The following is a 20,115-nucleotide window of genomic DNA, read 5'->3' as shown; positions in this document are numbered from 1 at the left end:
TAAACAAAGTCAGTTATTATGTAAATCAATGATCACTAAAGAAAGAATATTGGTACATCTTATCAGAATTATCACTATACAAAAAAGAAACAAACTTGCATTTTTTGGTACTTCCATGTATTATTTTACATCCCCACAATAAGTTTCTAAATTAGATAAGGTATTGAACATTGAAAAAAATGAGGCACCTTCCAGATAAGTAGACATAAAGCTAGGTTTATAATACCTGTGTTCTTTCTTTCAGATCATGAATTTGTTGACATTATAGGTTGCCTAGATATTTTAAAGCAGTTCCAATCAAGTAGCAGTAGAGTCAAAGATATATTTTAAAAACCTCAATAGAAATTTCAAACAGTTAATATAGTTTACAATGCCTATAATACCAATTATCTTGACTTTAAGAAAAATTGATTCAGGTTAAAAACACTAATCTCCTAGTAACAGGTGTATTGATTAGTTTGAAGAAGTCTTTGATGAACAAAAATGGAATTTTAGGGCTTCCGTGGTGGCGCAGTGGTTGAGAGTCTGCCTGCCAATGCAGGGGACATGGGTTTGAGCCCTGGTCTGGGAGGATCCCACATGCCGCGGAGCAACTGGCCCCGTGGGCCACAATTACTGAGCCTGCGTGTCTGGAGCCTGTGCTCCGCAACAAGAAAGGCCGCGATAGTCAGAGGCCTGTGCACCGTGATGTGCAGTGGCCCCCACTTGCCGCAACTAGAGAAAGCCCTCGCACAGAAACGAAGAGTCAACACAGCCATAAATAAATAAATAAATAAATAAAATTTTTCTAAAAATGGAATTTTAGTAATAAATGTTTGGTAGTCAAAATCTTTTAAAAATGCACCATTGGGGTAGTAAAACAGGGTATCACAAGCCCACAAGATCAAGCCCAAATTCTGTAGTATACAGAACCTTTTTACTCCGACCCCTGCTTCTCTCCCAGCTACTTCTCACCACGTCATAACCATCCAGAAAATTCCTGCTTATCTTTCACCAACTCAAATGTCACCTCCTCTTTGTAACCTTTCTTAATCCCTTCTCAGGCTGAGCTCTTATCTATGCTCCCAGATGAACTCTGAGCATGATTTTAAGTATAATGTATTACAGCATTTATTCTATGTTTTCCTGGCTAGGCTGTAAATGTTTACTGAATTAAAGAAATATATCATTCAAATTCCTAAATCAATATGCAAAACATGTCTCACAGAGCAAATGTTCAACTAACATTGGTCAAACTAATTAATTACTGATTGAATGAAAAGTCTTATTAGGATTACGGTTACAGCTAAAAGTTGCCTAAATGACTTAATCTGTGTGAAATTGAAGATTTTTTAGATATAACAACTATATCTAAAATGCCCAGGAACACAAGCCTATATATGCTGTTTCTTACACACAAGTTTATTGCTACCCTGGCAAATTCTACATTCTCTCTACATAGGAGAATTTGCTCATGTAGAATGATCACCTGTAAGTTTCACCGCATCTAAGAGGTTCCAAGGATGGTCAGGCCACAAAATCTCACCAATATTTTGACCCAACAAACTCTGACTCCTCCCAAACTGTTCTCTGCTTAGAAGTGAAAAAATTAAATAAAACCAAATGAAGATGCCTGAATTGAGTGCTCAGTCCTTATGGGGCTCACAAACCCCCATAAGCAGGAAAAAAAAAATGAAGTTTTCTAGATTTCTGACAATATGAATATTCTTCAAAGATCCCATTTCTGTTTCCTGCAGTTGATCAACACCATTGCAGATTAATCACTAGAAACTTGACAGCTGACTAATCTAGCAGAAACATGAAATACAGTCTAAATAGGAATCACTTTTAAATGAATTTACTGAACTTTATATTGCCCCAACAAATTTTCATTTCTTGAGAGTCCACTAAGAAAAGATACAGACTTTTAAAACTTAATAAAAAGTGTTGAGTGCTACTTTAGTAATCCATTGATATACTATCCTTAACGTGTATTTATTAAGATTTTTGATTTCAACTTCAGTAAAATATCACTCAACATTTAACATTAAAAAATAATGCATTGGGGCTTCCCTGGTGGTGCAGTGGTTGAGAGTCCGCCTGCCGATGCAGGGGACGTGGGTTCGTGCCCCGGTCTGGGAAGATCCCACATGCCGCGGAGCGGCTGGGCCCGTGAGCCATGGCCGCTAAGCCTGCGCGTCCGGAGCCTGTGCTCCGCAACGGGAGAGGCCACAACAGTGAGAGGCCCGTGTACCGCAAAAAAATATATATATATATAATAATGCATTGATATTTCTAATTCTAAAATTAACATAACTAATTATAATGTATAACTATTTGTACAAAGTATAGCAAAGTATAGCAAAATATTAATGTCTCAAGATTACTACATACCAATCTAAGATTGAGTCCAAAACAGTGTTTTTAAATTTTCCTTTCAAAACCTTTGGGTTTCTCTGTTACCAAACATGACTTCAGTTAGCGATTTACAAATATTTACACAGGGAAAAATATACCAAAAGCCATCAACAAAGACTGTCTTTGATTACTCTGGGATTCTAACCCATTTCGATTCTTCTAAGAATTATCTTGAGCATGCAGTTTAGAAATGCTTGTTTGAACGACTTAATCTTACTATGTTCATAAACATAAACACACAACATATAGTATGAAAGAACACATGAAAAATTGTTGCTTTTATTGATATTAGAGGGTATTTTAAATACAAACACAATTGTTAGATTCAGTAACTTATCCTGCAAAACAATATGCCAAGATCAACCTTGAAGCATTTATAAAAATGAAAATGTATAAAATATCTTTCTCAATTAATTCTAAGGACTCTGTATACAAATGTAAGAATTTGAACTTATCAATGATACATCAAATGTTGAGCTACTAATTGAGCAGTAACAAAACAATTTCTGATTTTAAAATTAAATAGCTCCAGGTAAAAGCATGTACTTTCCCACATCTACTATCTTTGTATTCTGCACAGAGTTCCAAGGCAAAGATTACTTCTGGCTTTATGCATTACCAGAGAGGATGACCTGTTTGGCTGGCTTATCACAGGCCTTTTAGTCTTTTTTCCTGATAGATCCTTTGCTCCTTTGGGAGGAGGCACAGGAACTGGTTTCCATGGAATTGGGTTATAAAAGGCTGGCTCTGGATAAGAATTTCCATTGTAAAAACCTAAAATTATTAAAAAAATCAGAACAAGAAAACTTTTTGAGATCAAAGAAACTACATATTTTAAAATTCACAGAAAAATGTTAAAATATTAAAAGGGCAAAAATATCATTGATAAACCAATTTGACTCATTTAAAACTTGAACTCTCAAATATTTTCAAACACAGTGAGTATTGAAGTAAAAATTAAAATATAAATAATTCTAAGCATTCAAAGAACATTAATGTTCAAATCTATATAAACTCATAAAAGTTCTCCTAAGAAATTAATTTTAGAACCCTTAAATTGAACAAAATCTTCATTTTAACTCAGTCTGGGAAACCGCTGATTGTGTACATGTTTCCCCTAGTCGGACACTAAAGTTTGCAGAAAAAATGTATGTTGCATATGTAGCTAAAGTGAATCAAGATTCTTGTTTAGAACCACTTAAATTCTAAATCACTGTCACTTAATCAGATTTCATAATATCACTGTAATTTTGATAATTAAGAGCAGTAGAGCATTTGCAAAGATATTTATTAGAATAAAACTTATTTAAATGCAAAAAATTTAGTAAAATAATCCATTATTTCACCAATTAACTTCTAGTCAATATGTATATTCCACCTAAGTTTTAACTTTACTATCCAATCATTTGGTTAAAACCACTGCTTATTACTCTTATTTCAGACGAGATCGGGCGCGTTCAGGGTGGTATGGCTGTAGACTATTACTCTTATTTCAAACAAGAGAACAAAAAAGCAGAGCAGACCCTGCTCGGTAGCTGTAATGGATGACCTCTGTGACACGCAGGAGAGGCCTAAATCCTGACAGCAGGAATGTGTCATTCAGACATTGGCAACCCACTTTGACTGCATAGATATGTCAACACACACTTCACCACGATGGTCAAAACAAAGTCTGGAATATGTCCTATTGTGTGAACAAAACAGAATGGGAGTATTTTTAATAATAAATCACTTAAACAAGTGAAGGCAGCTGTCAGCAAGGCATGAGCTTCCAACATGAAGTACAAAGAAAAACATGCATTGCCATTTATAATCAGACCAAGCCTAAAGGCCAACCAGGTCTGTGTCTGGTTCATGTGCTGTCTAGTATTCCACCCTGCAAAAAGAATGTGCCAAAGACACTGGAAGCTCTGCCTCAGAGAGGGTTAGAAAAGGGGAAGAAAATGACCCCTTCAATATATCCTGATTAAGGCTTTAAAATCCAAGGAATGTAAGAAAATTTTACTTGTTTCTTAACGTTAGAAATCATTACTTTGCAGTTTTACCACTGTTGCCTTTAAAATGTATCTGGTTTTAGAGAATGACAACAAATTTGTAGTATCTCTACAGGAACACAGTATGTTATAATCTTCCAGAAAATAGTAATTTGAAAGAAAAATGATTTTTACACATTTCTATTTCTGTCAAAAGGAAACATAATATATAATATTCACTCCTGCAAGCCATATTTATGTAACCCACATAACATAAAAACCAACCTGTGAGTTTTCCATTGGCATAACCATAGCTCTTTGCAGCTGGACGAGGTTTATTTTTTGCATTTTCCAACCATTCCTTAAATTTTTTTTCTGCTATTTTCTTTTTTTCCTGTAATTCAGCCTGCCGTTGTTTTTCTTTTTCCTTAAAATGACAACACCAAAGAATCTCCAGGGATATTCTGTAACTAAAAATTCTATTCAAATTCTACTGACTCTTTTCCCCAGTAGCTCCCCATCCCAATGGCTTTCTGATCAGAAATACTGAATCATAATTCTATAGAGGGCAAAATTTAACATGATCAGGGATGTGATATGAAGGTGGCTGCCTCTAAACAATAAGACATTAAACCCAAGAAGAAAAAAGCAATTTGCTGTTTTAAAATAGGATAGTAATTTATAATAATGTAACAAAACTTTTCATAAAAGTGCATTGAATAATATTTAAAAGCATATAAAAAACAATAAAAAGTTTGAACCTGACTGCAGAAATATCAATAGGCTTATTAGTACTTCTCAACCTAAGAAAACCACAAATGCATATTCATTTCTGAAGCCTAATCATAGTATAACAAGTAGGGGTAGCTACATGTATTTATATTATGATAAGATAGTGCCAATTTTCTATTAGAAACTCTTTATACAATATAGCTGGCACATGTAAACATGAAAGTCATATATTCTAACTGATCACTTTAGTGAAAATACCTTTTCTTTCTTCTTCTTCTCACATTCTTCAGCATTTTTTTTCTTTAACCATTCTTCATATTTTTCTTTTGCTTTTTCTTGTAAATGTTCTTTCTCCAGTTCCTTTGCTGCTTTTTCCTCCCTTTCTTTATTAATTTTTTGTTCCCTTTCTTTTCTTTTCTTAAATAAAAATAAAGGAATTTTAACTGGAATATCTGTAATCATCCTCATACAAGGAAGAAGTGTTACATGCAGCAATTTTCTAAACTTCAGTTATTTCTTAAAATAGGTGGTAAAATAGTGGTTGACACAGTGTGGCTTATGAAAATATATAACATACCTGCACTTACTTGATCAATTTTAGTCTACCAGCTTGAGCATACGTTTCATGATGGCCATAACAAAGGTCTTGCTTGACAAAGTACACTCAGAGCCTGGGACAGTGTTAAGTAAATAGTAGGTGTTTTATAAAGATTTGCTGAGTTAATTAGTGGACAGAAATTATGACCTATTAGACTGTCCTGAATCTTAGTGTTTGTTGATGGATGTTTACCCCCAATCTAAAATAGGAGCCACATATGTACACATTCCCCAGACAATTTGCCAATACAAATACTTGGATAAATTTTCACCATCAAAGAGTTACAGAGCACAAATTTTGGCCCATTAAGTACTGCTATAAGGGCACATACAGACAAATCTCTGGCTATGTAATTCTTATAAGCCTTACACAGACCAAGGATTGGCAAACTATGGCCTGCAGGCCAAATATGGTCCATCAACCACCTGTATTTGTAAATAAAGGTTTACTGAAATGTGGCCACACATTTATTTACATATTTATTGTCTATGATGCTTTTGCACCACAACAGCAAAGTTAAATAGTTGCAACAGAGATTGTATGGTCCACAAAGCCTAAAATTTTATCTAGCCCCTTGAAGTAAAAACTTGACACAGACTATAAGTCAATGTTTCTTCTTTTTCTCACTCAAAAGATAATCTACCAACACAGCTAAATTCTAAATAACCAATGACATGGCTAGCTCTCTTTATCAAAGGTTTAGAAAATAATCTGCAAACATGAAGTATATGCAATACAAATGCCACATACATCACCCTTCATTGAGCAAAGAAATATGAGCCAAGAAATTCTTCCCTTAAAAGCATCTTGTAGAATACTTTAATACAAGCAATTCAAGTAAGACCCAAGTAACGAACATCAGTTACATACAACATATGTCCAGTGCTGTGCAGGAAAGGTGGGTCTTAAAAATCAAAGCACGGGAATTCCCTGGTGGTCCAATGGTTAGGACTCTGTGCTTTAACTGCTGAGGGCACAGATTCAATCCCTCCTCAGGGAACTAAGATCCCACAAGCCTCGAGGCAAGGACAAAAAATAAAAAAATTAAAGCCCCTGTCATTCCCCAAGTTGCTATATTTCCTTATTGTTGGTCTGCCAATAGCTGCAAAAGGAAATCCTTTCTTGCTGAGAACTCAGTATCCATTGAAATAATGCTGGAATTTAACTATTGGGTTAAATTCCACAAAGAAGTTAAGCAATCTGCCCAAGGTCACACAGATGGTAAACGACAGATCACTACATATCTCTTATATACATATGAGAATGCTGAAAACAATTTTTTGCCAATAAATTCAATTTAAATAAGATGTCAAAATTCCTTAAAAATATATCACTTTCCAAAACCAATTCAAGAAGAAATAGAGTAACTGAATGAGCCTCTACTTGTAAAAACAATTCAGAATTTAAAACTTTCCCACAAAGAAAACTCTAGCCTCCAACTGCTTCACTGGTAGAGTCTATCACACGTCTAAGGAAGCAACAGTACCAATCACTACACAAATTGTTTTTAAAAAACAGAGAAAAAGAGAACACTTCCAAGCTCATTTTAGGAGCCCACTATTTCTCTAAAGTCCAAACCAAATATGAAAATTATAAGATAATATTAGGAATAACTCAAGATAACTGCTCTCATCAGAAACATGAAATACTTACGGATACATTTTAAAAAGACATATAATACCCCTGTACACTGAAAAAAAAAACGAAGAAAAAAACTGAGATAAATATGGTCTAAATAGAAAAAAAAATCATGTTTATAGATTTATAATTTGGTATTATTAAGATAGCAATTTTCTCCAGAATGATCTATTTATGTATTTAATGCAATCCCAATAGTATCAGGCACTATTCAAGCAAGCATGATTAGGGAAATTGATAAGCTAATTCTAAATAGAAAGGGTCCAGAGCGGCTAAAACAATTCTGAAATAGAAGAAAAAAGATGGAAGACTTACACTATTTGATTAGAAGAATTTTAAATTCAAGAGTTACTATATAAAGCTATAGTAAGCAGATAGTGTAGTAGTGGCATAGGATATAGATCAACTGAACAGAATACAGTCCAGAAATAGACCCAGACGTATTTGGTCAATGGATTTGAAATAAAAATGTCAGGGTAACTGAGTAGTGAAAATATTATCTTTCAACACAGTGTTGGAACAACTGTATATCCATACTACAACAAAATGAACCTTGACCCTTAACACATGCCAACATTAAAATTAACTCAAAATGCAAATAGGTAAAAGCTGAGGTTATAAAACTTCTAGAAGAAAACAATGGAGAATATTTTACAACCTTGGCATAGGCAAACGTTTCTTTAATAGAACACAAAACTCACAAACTATAAAAGAAAAAACAGAAATATGGAACTTAACCAAAATTTAAAATTTCTGCTCTTTAAACAAGTCATAAAAAAATTAAAAGGAAATATTTACAATACATGTTATAGGACTTAAAGGAATATAAAAAGAATTCTTACAACTTACTATTAAGACACACAAAATGGAAAAAAATTAAACACTAAACTAAACAAACAAAAAACAAGAAATGTAGAAATGGTCAAGAGTGCTATGGATTGAATTCTGTCCCACCAAAATTCATATATTGAAGCCCTAATCATCAGTGTAACTTTTTTCTTTTTTTTAAATTGGAGTATAGGTGGTTTACAATGTTTTTAGTTTCAGGTGTACAGCAAAGTGATTCAGTTATACACAGACATATATTCATTACTTTTCAGATTCTTTTCTCATACAGGTTATCACAGAATATTGAGTAGAGAGTTCCCTGTGCTATAGAGTAGGTCCTTGTTGTATATAGTAGTGTGTGTATGTTAATCACGAGGCTCCTGATTTATCACTCCACCCCCCATGTTTCACCTTTGGTAACCATAACTTTGTTTTCAATATGTGTAAGTCTGTTTCTGCTTTGTAAATAAGTTCATTCGTATCATTTTTAAAATTTTTGATATACATATGAATGACATCATATGATATTTCTTTCTCTGACTTACTTCCCTAAGTATGATAATCTCTTGGTCCATCCATGTTGCTGCAAATGGCATTTTGTTCTTTTTTATGGCTGAGTAATATTCCATTGTAAGTATGTACCAACTCTTCTTTATCTATTCCTCTGTCAATGGACACTAGATTGCTTCCATGTCTCGTCTACTGTAAATAGTGCTGCAATGAACACTGGGGTACACCTATCTTTTTGAATTATGGTTTCCTCCGGATATATGCCCAGGAGTGGGATTGCTGGATCATATGGTAGTTCTAGTTTTAGTTTTTTAAGGAACCTCTATAATGTTCTCCATACTGGTTGTACCAATTTATGTTCCCACCAACATTGTAGGAGAGTTCCCTTTTCTCCACACCCTATCCAGCATTTATTCTTTGTAGACTTTTTGATGATGGCCATTCTGACCGGTGTTAGGTGATACCTCATTGTAGTTTTGATTTGCATTTCTATGGTAATTGGTTATGTTGAGCATCTTTCCATGTGCTTTTTGGCCACCTGTGTGTCTTCTTGGGAGAAATGTCTATTTAGGTCTTCTGCCCATTTTTGGACTGGGTTGTTTGTTTTTTAATATTAAGCTGCATGAGCTGTTTATATATTTTGGAGATTGATTCTTTGTTGATTCGTTTGCAAATATTTTCTCCCATTCTGAGGGTTGCCTTTTCTTCTTGTTTATGGTTTCCTTTGCTATGCAAAAGCTTTGAAGTTCCATTAGGTCCCATTTGTTTATTTTTGTTTTTATTTCCATTACTCTAGGAGGTGGATCAAAAAAGATCTTGCTGTGATTTATGTCAAAGAGTGTTCTTCCTACATTTTCCTGTAAGAGTGTTATAGTGTCTGGTCTTACATTTAGGTCACTATTCCATTTTGAGTTTATTTTTGTTTATTTTTGAGTTTGTGTTTGTTGTTAGGGAGTGTTCTAATTTCATTCTTTTACATGTAGCTGTCCAGTTTTCACAGCACCATTTATTGAAGAGACTGTCTTTTCTCCATAGTATATCCCTGCCTCCTTTGTCATAGATTAGTTGACCATAGGTGCATGGGTTTATCTCTGGGCTTTCTATCTTGTTCCATTGATCTATGTTTCTGTTTTTGTGCCAGTACCATATTGTCTTGATTACTGTAGCTTTGTAGTATAGTCTGAAGTCAGGGAGTCTGATTCCTCCAGTTTTCTTCCCCTCAAGACTGCTTTGGCTACTTGGGTTCTTTTGTGTCTCCATACAAATTTTAAGTTTTGTTCTAGTTCCTTAAAAAATGCCATTGCTAATTTGATAGGGATTGAATTGCATCTGTAGATTGCTTTGGGTAGTATAGTCATTTTCACAATATTGATTCTTCCAATCCAAGAACATGGTATATCTCTCCATCTGTTGGTATCATCTTTAATTTCTTTCATCAGTGTCTTATAATTTTCTGCATACAGCTCATTGGTCTCCCTAGGTAGGTTTATTCCTAGGCATTTTATTCTTTATGGTGTAATGGTAAATGGGAGTGTTTCCTTGATTTCTCTTTCAGATTTTTTATCATTAGTGTATAGGAATGCAAGAGATTTCTGTACATTAATTTTGTATCCTGCAACTTTACCAAATTCACTGATTAGCTCTAGTATTTTTCTGGTGGCATCTTTAGGATTCTCTATGTCATGTCATCTGCAAACAGTGACAGTTTTACTTATACACTTTCAATTTGTATTCTTTTTATTGCTTTTCCTTCTCTGATTGCTGTGGCTAGGACTTCCAAAACTATGTTGAATAACAGTGGTGAGAGTGGACATCCTTGTCTTGTTCCTGATCTTAGAGGAAATTCTTTCAGTTCTTCTCCATTGAGAATGATGTGATGTTTGCTGTGGGTTTGTCGTATATGGCCTTTATTATGTTGAGGTAGGTTCCCTCTATGCCCACATTCTGGAGAGTTTTTATCATAAATCGGTGTTGAATTTTGTCAAAAGCTTTTTCTGCATCTATTGAGATGATTATATGGTTTTTATTCTTCAATTTGTTAATATGGTATATCACATTGATTGATTTTCGTACATTGAAGAATCCTTGCATCCCTGGGATAAATCCCACTTGATCATGATGTATGATCCTTTTAATGTATTGTTGGATTCTGTTTGCTAGTTTGTTGGTGAAGATTTTTGCATCTATATTCATCAGTGATATTGGTCTGTAACTTTCTTTTTTTGTAGTATCTTTGTCTGGTTTTGGTATCAGGGTGATGGTGGCCTCATAGAATGAGTTTGGGAGCGTTCCTTCCTCTGCAATTTTTTGGAAGAGTTTGAGAAGGATGGGGGTTACCTCTTCTCTGAATGTTTCAAAGAATTCACCTGTGAAGCCATCTTGTTCTGGACTTTTGTTTGTTGGACGATTTTTCACCACAGTTTCAGTTTCATTACTTGTGATTGGTCTGTTCATATTTTCTATTTCTTCCTGGTTCAGTCTTGGAAGGTTTTACCTTTCTAAGAATTTGTCCATTTCTTCCAGGTTGTCCATTTTATTGGCATAGAGTTGCCTGTAGTAGTCTCTTAGGATGCTTTGTATTTCTGCAGTGTCTGTTGTAACTTCTCCTTTTTCATTCCTAATTTTATTGATTTGAGTCCTCTCCCTCATTTCTTGATGAGTCTGGTTAATGGTTTCTCAATTTTGTTTATCTTCTCAAAGAACCAGCTTTTAGTTTTATTGATCTTTGCTATTGTTTTCTTTGTTTCTATTTCATTTATTTCTGCTCTGATCTTTATCATTTCTTTCCTTCTGCTCACCTTGGGTTTTGTTTCTTCTTCTTTTTCTTGTTCCTTTAGGTGTAAGGTTAGATTGTTTGAGATTTTTCTTGTTTCTTGAGGTAGGCTTGTAGAGCTATAAACTTCCCTCTTAGAACTACTTTTGCTGCATCCCATAGGTTTTGGATCATCGTGTTTTCATTGTCTTTTGTCTCTAGGTATTTTTTGATTTCCTCTTTGATTTCTTCAGTGATCTCTTGGTTATTTAGTAACGTATTGTTTAGCCTCCATGTGTTTGAGTTTTTTATGGTTTTTTTCCCCCAGTAATTCATTTCTAATCTCATAGTGTTGTGGTCAGAAAAGATGCTTGATATGGTTTCAATTTTCTTAAATTTACTGAGGCTTGATTTGTGACCCAAGATGTGATCTACCCTGGAGAATGTTCCATGCGCACTTGAGAAGAGAGTGTAATATGCTGTTTTCAGATGAAATGTCCTATAAATATCAACTAAATCTATCTGGTCTATTGTGTCATTTAAACCTTCTGTTTCCTTATTTATTTTCATTTTGGATGATCTGTCCATTGGTGTAAGTGAGGTGTTAAAGTCCCCCACTATTATTGTGTTACTGTCGATTTCCTTTTTTATAGCAGTTAGCATTTGCCTTATGTATTAAGGTGCTCCTATGTTGGGTGCATATATATTTATAACATTATATCTTCTTTTTGGATTGATCCCTTAATCATTATGTAGTGTCCTTCCTTGTCTCCTGTAACATTCTTTATTTTACAGTCTATTTTACCTGATATGAGTATTGCTACTCCAGCTTTGTTTTGATTTCCATTAGCATGGAATATCTATTTCCAACCCCTCACTTTCAGTCTGTATGTGTCCCTAGGTCTGAAGTGGGTCTCTTTTAGACAGCATATATATGGGTCTTGTTTTTGTATCCATTTGGCAAGCCTGTGCCTTTTGGAGTATTTAATCCATTCACGTTTAAGGTAATTATTGATAGGTACGTTCCATGAGCATTTTCTTAATTGTTTTGGGTTTGTTTTTGTGGTCCTTTTCTTCTCTTGTGTTCCCCACTTAGAGAAGTTCCGTTAGCATTTGTTATAGAGCTGGTTTGGTGGTGTTGAATTCTCTTAGCTTTTGCTTGTCTGTAAAGCTTTTGATTTCTCCACTGAATCTGAATGAGATCCTTGCCAGGTAGAGTAATCTTGGTTGTAGCTTCTTCCCTTTCATCACTTTAAGTATATCATGCCACTCCCTTCTGGCTTGTAGAGTTTTTCCTGAGAAATCAGCTGTTAACTTCATGGGAGTTCCCTTGTATATTATTTGTCATTTTTCCCTTGCTGCTTTCAATAATTTTTCTTTGTCTTTAATTTTGGCCAATTTGATTACTATGTGTCTTGGTGTGTTTCTCCTTGGGTTTATCCTGTATGAAACTCACTGTGCTTCCTGGACTTGGGTGGCTATTTCCTTTCCCATGTTAGGGAAGTTTTCGACTATAATCTCCTCAAATATTTTCTCTGGTCCTTTCCCTCTCACTTCTCCTTCTAGGACCCCTATAATGCGAATGTTGCTGCGTTTAATATTGTCCCAGAGGTCTCTTAGGCTGTCTTCATTTCTTTTCATTCTTTTTTCTTTATTCTGTTCCGCAGCAGTGAATTCCACCATTTTGTCTTCCAGGTCACTTATCCGTTCTTCTGCCTCAGTTATTCTGCTGTTGATTCCTTCTAGTGTAGTTTTCATTTCAGTTATTGCATTTTTCATCTCTGTTTGTTTGTTCTGTAATTCTTCTAGGTCTTTGTTCAACATTTCTTGCATCTTCTCGATCTTTGCCTCCGTTCTTTTTCCGAGTTCCTGGATCATCTTCACTATCATTATCCTGAATTCTTTTTCTGGAAGGTTGCCTAGCTCCACTTCATTTAGTTGTTTTTCTGGGGTTTTATCATGTTCCTTCATCTGGTACATAGCACTCTGCCTTTTCATCTTGTCTATGTTTCTGTGAATGTGGTTTTTGTTCCACAGGCTGCAGGATTGTAGTTCTTCTTGCTTCTCAACTTAATCTCTTTTAAGGCTAAATGCGCATATGCCAACATTAGCAGCCTGATTCTTACAATACCTGCTAGTGTTGAAGGGTCTCCTGCATAGGCGTGGGGTGGCTGTGGCTCACCATGGGGACAAGGACACTGGCAGCAGAAGTTCTGGGAAGTACTCCTTGGCGTGAGCCCTCCCAGAGTCTGCCTTCTACCTACTTTTTGATTGGGTTGTTTATTTGATATAGAGCTGCATGAGTTGTTTGTATATTTTGGAGACTAATTCTGTTTCACTTGCTTCGTTTGCAAATATTTTCTCCCATTATGTGTGTTGTGTTTTTATTTTGTTTATGGTTTCCCTTGTTGTGTAGAAGCTTTTAAGCTTTATTAGGTCCTATTTGTTTATATTTGGTTTTATTTTCATTACTCTAGGAGGTGTATCAAAAAATATGTTGCTGCGATTTACATCAAAGAGTATTCTGCCTATGTTTTCCTCTAAGAGTCTTATAGTGTGTAGCCTTACATTTAGGTCTTTGATCCATTTTGAGTTTATTTTTATGTATAGTGTTTATGAAATGTCTAATTTCATTATTTTCCATGTAGCTATCCAGTTTTCTCAGCACCACGTTTTGAAGAGACTGTCTTTTCTCCTTTGTATATTCTTGCCTGCTTTGTCACATAGATTAATTGACCACAGGTGTGTGGGTTTATTTCTGGGCTTTCTCTCCTGTTCCATTGATCTATATTTCTGTTTTTGTGCAAGTACCATACTGTTTTGATTACTGTAGCTTTATAGTATAGTCTGAAGTCAGGTAGCCTGATTCCTCCAGCTCTGTTTTTCTTTCTCAGAGTTGCTTTCGCTATTCAGGGTTTTTTGTGCTTCCATATAAAATTTAAAAATCTTTGTTGTAGTTCTGTGAAAAATGTCATTGGTAATTTGATAGGGACTGCACTGAATCTGTAGTTGCCTTGGGTAGCATAGTCATTTTGACAATATTGATTCTTCCAATCCAAAATAATACCTTTCCATGTAGTCTTTGTGTCACCATTGATTTACTTCATCAGCGTCTTATAGTTTTCAGAATACAGGTCTTTTGTCTCCTCAGGTAGGTTTACTCCTAGGTATTTTATTCTTTTTGATGTGATGGTAAATGGGATTGTTTCCTTGATTTCTCTTTCTGATCTTTAGTTGTTAGTGTATAGGAATGCAAGATTTCTGTGTATTAATTTTGCATCCTGTACATTTACTGAATTCACTGATGAGCTCTAGTAGTTTTCTGGTAGCATCTTTTCTATGTATAATATAATGTTGCTGCAAATAGTGACAGTTTTACGTTTTCTTTTTCAATTTGGATTCCTCTTATTTCTTTTTCTTCTCTGACTGCTGTGGCTAGGACTTCCAAAACTATGCTGAATAAAAGTGGTGACAGTGGACATTCTTGTCTTGTTCCTTATCTCAGAGAGAATGCTTTCAGCTCTTTACTGTTCAGAATGTTAGCTGTGGACTTGTCATATAAGGCCTTTACTATGTTGAGATTAAGTTCCCTCTATGCCTACTTCTGGAGAGTTTATCATAAATGGTTGTTGAATTTTCTCAAAAGCTTTTTCTGCATCTATTGAGATGATCATATGGTTTTTAGTCTTCAGTTTGTTAACATGGTGTATAACACTGATTGACTTGTGGATATTGAAGAATCCTTGCATCCCTGGTATAAATTCCACTTGATCATGGTGTATGATGGATTCAGTTTGCTAGTATTTCGTTGAGGATTTTTCCGTCTATGTTCATCACTGATACTGGCCGGTAATTTTCTTTTTTTGTGGTATCTTTGTCTGGTTTTGATATCAGGGTCATGGTGGCCACATAGAAAGTTTGGGAGTGTTCCTTCCTCTGCAATTTTTGGAATAGTTTCAGAAGGATAGGTGTTAACTCTTTTCTACATGTTTGATAGAATTCGCCTGTGAAGCTATCTGGTCCTGCATTTTTGTTAGTTGGAAGCATTTTAATCAGTTTGAATTTCAGTACTTGTGATAGGTCTATTCATATCTTCTATTTCTTCTTGGTTCAGTCTTGGAAGCTTGTACCTTTCTAAGAATTTGTCTCTTTTTCTAGATGGTCCATTTTATTGGCATATAGTTGTTTGTAGTAGTCTCTTATGGTCCTTTGTATTTCTGTGGTGTCAGTTGTAACTTCTTTTTCATTTCTAATTTTATTGATTTGAGTCCTCTCCTTTTTCTTGATGAATCTGGCTAAAGGTTTATCAATTTTGTTTATCTTCTCAAAGAACCAGCTTTTAGTTTCATTGATCTTTACTACTGTTTTCTTCATCTCTATTTCATTTATTTCTGCTCTGATCTTTATGATTTCTTTTCTCCTACTAACTTTGGGTTTTGTTTGTTCTTCTTTCTCTAGTTCCTTTACGTGTAGGGTTTGGTTGTTTATTTGAGATTTTCTTGTTTCCTGAGATAAAACTGTATTGCTATGAACTTCCCTCTTAGAACTGCTTTTGCTGCACCCCAAAGGTATTGGACAATCATGTTTTCATTGTCATTTGTCTCTAGGTATTTTTAAATTTCCTCTTTGATTTCTTCAGCGATCCATGGTTGTTTCATAACATATTATTTAGCCTCCACGTATTTGTGTTTTTTACAGTTTTTATTTCCTGTAATTGATTTGTAATTTCATAGTGTTGTGGTTAGAAAATATTCTCAATATGATTTCAATTTTCTTAAATTTACTGAGGTTTGATTTGTGGCCCAGGATGTGATTTATCCTGGAGAATGTTCCATATGCATTTGAGAACAATCAAAGGAATGTTGTAATAAATACCAATTAAGCCCATAGGGTCTAGTATGTCATTCAAGACCTGTGTTTCCTTGTTGATTTTCTGTCTGGATGATATGTCCATTGATGGGACTGGGGTGTTAAAGTCCCCCACTATTACTGTGTTACGGTCGATTTCTTTTTTTATGGCTGTTAGCATTTTCCTTGTATATATATATTTTTTTATTTAACAAATTTAATCAGTTATACATATACATATGTTCCCATATCCCCTCCCTTTTGCATCTCCCTCCCACCCTCCCTATCCCACCCCTCCAGGCAGTCACAAAGCACCGAGCTGATCTCCCTGTGCTATGCGGCTGCTTCCCACTAGCTATCTACCTTACATTTGGTAGTGTATATATGTCCATGCCGCTCTTTCGCTTTGTCACAGCTTACCCTTCCCCTTCCCCATATCCTCAAGTTCATTCTCTAGTAGATCTGTGTCTTTATTCCTGTCTTACCCCTATGTTCTTCATGACATTTTTTTCCTTAAATTCCATATATATGTGTCAGCATACAGTATTTGTCTTTCTCTTTCTGACTTACTTCACTCTGTATGACAGACTCTAGGTCCATCCACCTCATTACAAATAGCTCAATTTCATTTCTTTTTACGGCTGAGTAATATTCCATTGTATATATGTGCCACATCTTCTTTATTCATTCATCCGACGACGGACAATTAGGTTGTTTCCATCTCCGAGCTATTGTAAATAGGGCTGCTATGAACATTTTGGTACATGACTCTTTTTGAATTATGGTTTTCTCAGGGTATATGCCCAGTAGTGGGATTGCTGGATCATATGGTAGTTCTATTTGTAGTTTTTTAAGGAACCTCCATACCGTTCTCCATAGTGGCTGTACCAATTCACATTCCCACCAGCAGTGCAAGAGTGTTCCCTTTTTTCCACACCCTCTCCAGCATTTATTATTTCTAGATTTTTTAATGACGGCCATTCTGACTGGTGTGAGATGATATCTCATTGTAGTTTTGATTTGCATTTCTCTAATGAGTAAAGATGTTGAGCATCCTTTCATGTGTTTGTTGGCAGTCTGTATATCTTCTGTGGAGAAATGTCTATTTAGGTCTTCTGCCCATTTTTGGATTGGGTTGTTTTTTTTTTTTGTTATTAAGCTGCATGAGCTGCTTATAAATTTTGGAGATTAATCCTTTGTCAGTTGCTTCATTTGCAAATATTTTCTCCCATTCCGAGGGTTGTCTTTTGGTCTTGTTTATGGTTTCCTTTGCTGTGCAAAAGCTTTTAAGTTTCATTAGGTCCCATGTGTTTATTTTTGTCTTTATTTCCATGTCTCTAGGAGGTGGGTCAAAAAGGATCTTGCTGTGATTTATGTCATAGAGTGTTCTGCCTATGTTTTCCTCTAAGAGTTTGATAGTGTCTGGCCTTACATTTAGGTCTTTAATCCATTTTGAGCTTATTTTTGTGTATGGTGTTAGGGAGTGATCTAATCTCATACTTTTACATGTCCCTGTCCAGATTTCCCAGCACCACTTATTGAAGAGACTGTCCTTTCTCCACTGTACATTCCTGCCTCCTTTATCAAAGATAAGGTGACCATACGTGCGTGGGTTTATCTCTGGGCTTTCTATCCTGTTCCATTGATCTATCTTTCTGTTTCTGTGCCAGTACCACACTGTCTTGATTACTGTAGCTTTGTAGTATAGTCTGAAGTCAGGGAGCCTGATTCCTCCAGCTCCATTTTTCGTTCTCAAGATTGCTTTGGCTATTCGTGGTCTTTTGTGTTTCCATACAAATTGTGAAATTTTTTGTTCTAGTTCTGTGAAAAATGCCAGTGGTAGTTTGATAGGGATTGCATTGAATCTGTAGATTGCTTTGGGTAGTAGAGTCATTTTCACAATGTTGATTCTTCCAATCCAAGAACATGGTACATCTCTCCATCTATTTGTATCATCTTTAATTTCTTTCATCAGTGTCTTATAATTTTCTGCATACAGGTCTTTTGTCTCCTTAGGTAGGTTTATTCCTAGATATTTTATTCTTTTTGTTGCAAAGGTAAATGGGAGTGTTTCCTTGATTTCACTTTCAGATTTTTCATCATTAGTATATAGGAATGCCAGAGATTTCTGTGCATTAATTTTGTATCCTGCTACTTTACCAAATTCATTGATTAGCTCTAGTAGTTTTCTGGTAGCATCTTTAGGATTCTCTATGTATAGTATCATGTCATCTGCAAACAGTGACAGCTTTACTTCTTCTTTTCCCATTTGGATTCCTTTTATTTCCTTTTCTTCTCTGATTGCTGTGGCTAAAACTTCCAAAACTATGTTGAATAAGTGGTGAGAGTGGGCAACCTTGTCTTGTTCCTGATCTTAGTGGAAATGGTTTCAGTTTTTCATCATTGAGGACGATGCTGGCTGTGGGTTTGTCATATATGGCCTTTATTATGTTGAGGAAAGTTCCCTCTTCCTTGTATATTGAGGTGCTCCTATGTTGGGTGCACTCCTATTTGTAATTGTTGTATCTCCTTCGTGGATTGATCCCTTGATCATTACGTAGTGTCCTTCTTTGTCTCCTATAACAGTCTTTATTTTAGAGTATATTTTGTGTGATATGAGTTTTGCTACTCCAGCTTTCTTTTGATTTCCATTTGCATGGGATACCTTTTTCCGTCCCCTCACATCCACTCTGTATGTGTCCCTAGGGCTAAAGTGGGTCTCCTGTAGACAGCATATATATGGGTCTTGTTTTTGTATACATTCAGCCTGTCTGCGTCTTTTGGTTGGAGCATTTAATCCATTTACATTTAAGGTAATTATCGATGTCTGTTCTTACTGCCATTCTGTTAATTAGGATTTGTTTTTGTAGGCCTTTTTTCTTCCCTTCTTCTTCTCTTGTGATTTGATGTCTATCTTCTTGCCTTGTGATTGGGTTGCTTTTTCTTTTTCGTGTGTGTATCTATTGTAGGATTTGATTTGTGGTTCCCAAAAGGTTTTGACATAGCAGTCTACATATGTACAAGACTGTTTTAACTTGCTGGTCTCTTAATTTCCAATGCGTTATCAATATCCTGCATTTGTACTCTCTTCTTACGACTGCTGGTTTTAATATCATATTTGTGTGTGGATGATTTCCTACCTTTGTTTTATGTTTCTCTTAACTGGTGAGCTTTCCCATTCATAATTTTCTTGATTCTAGTTGTGGTCTTTTCTGTCTAGAGAAATTCCTTTAACTTTTGTTTCAAAGCTGGTTTGGTGGTGCTGAATTCTCTTAGGTTTTGTTTGTCTGTAAAGCTTTTGATTTATCTGTCAAATTTGAATGAGTCTGCTGGGTAGAGTATTCTTGGTAGTAGGTTTGTTCCTTTCATCACTTTAGATATATCATCCACTCCCTTCTGGCCTGCAGATTTTCTGCTGAAAAATGAGCAGATACCTTATGGGGATTCCCTTGTATGTTATTTGTTTCTCTTCCCTGTTGTTTTTAATAGTTTGTCTTTAATTTTCGTCAGTTTGATTAGTATGTGTCTCATCTTGTTCCTCCTTAGGTTTATCTTGTATGGGACTTTCTGCACTTCCCAGACTTGAGTGCTTCCTTTCTAATGTTAAGGACGTTTTCAGCTACAATCTCTTCAAATATTTTCTCAGGTTCTTTCTGTCTCCTTCTGGGACCCCTATAGTGCCAATATTGGTGCATTTAATGTTGTCCCAGAGGTCTCCAAGACTGTCCTCATTTCTTTTCATTCTTTTTTCTTTATTCTGTTCTGCAGCAGTGATTTCCAACATTGTCTTCCAGCTCACTTATTCATTCTTCTGCTTCAATTCTTGTGCTATTGCTTCC

General features: G+C 35.4%; 1 protein-coding gene across 2 annotated transcripts in view; it reads right to left on the bottom strand.

The window, feature by feature from the left end:
• Positions 1 to 2,668: 2,668 nt before the first annotated feature.
• CCDC34 (coiled-coil domain containing 34) overlaps positions 2,669 to 20,115 on the bottom strand; it is a 44,447-nt gene continuing 27,000 nt past the window's right edge. Inside the window, exons 4-6 of one of the 2 annotated variants that reach the window (XM_060104134.1) lie at positions 5,361 to 5,519; positions 4,656 to 4,797; positions 2,669 to 3,171 (exon numbers count right to left, since the gene is read on the bottom strand). In XM_060104134.1, the coding sequence (XP_059960117.1) occupies positions 2,957 to 3,171; positions 4,656 to 4,797; positions 5,361 to 5,519 (516 nt within the window). In that variant the 3' untranslated portion in view covers positions 2,669 to 2,956. Of the gene's footprint in view, positions 3,172 to 3,756; positions 4,082 to 4,655; positions 4,798 to 5,360; positions 5,520 to 20,115 lie in introns of those variants that run through there. The other variant, XM_060104135.1, reaches the window with a different exon arrangement.

This window comes from Mesoplodon densirostris, chromosome 7, assembly GCF_025265405.1.
Source record: "Mesoplodon densirostris isolate mMesDen1 chromosome 7, mMesDen1 primary haplotype, whole genome shotgun sequence".
NCBI lineage: Eukaryota > Metazoa > Chordata > Mammalia > Artiodactyla > Ziphiidae > Mesoplodon > Mesoplodon densirostris.
Note: the sequence above shows the minus strand (reverse complement) of the source record. Positions and strands in the feature narration are given on the sequence as shown.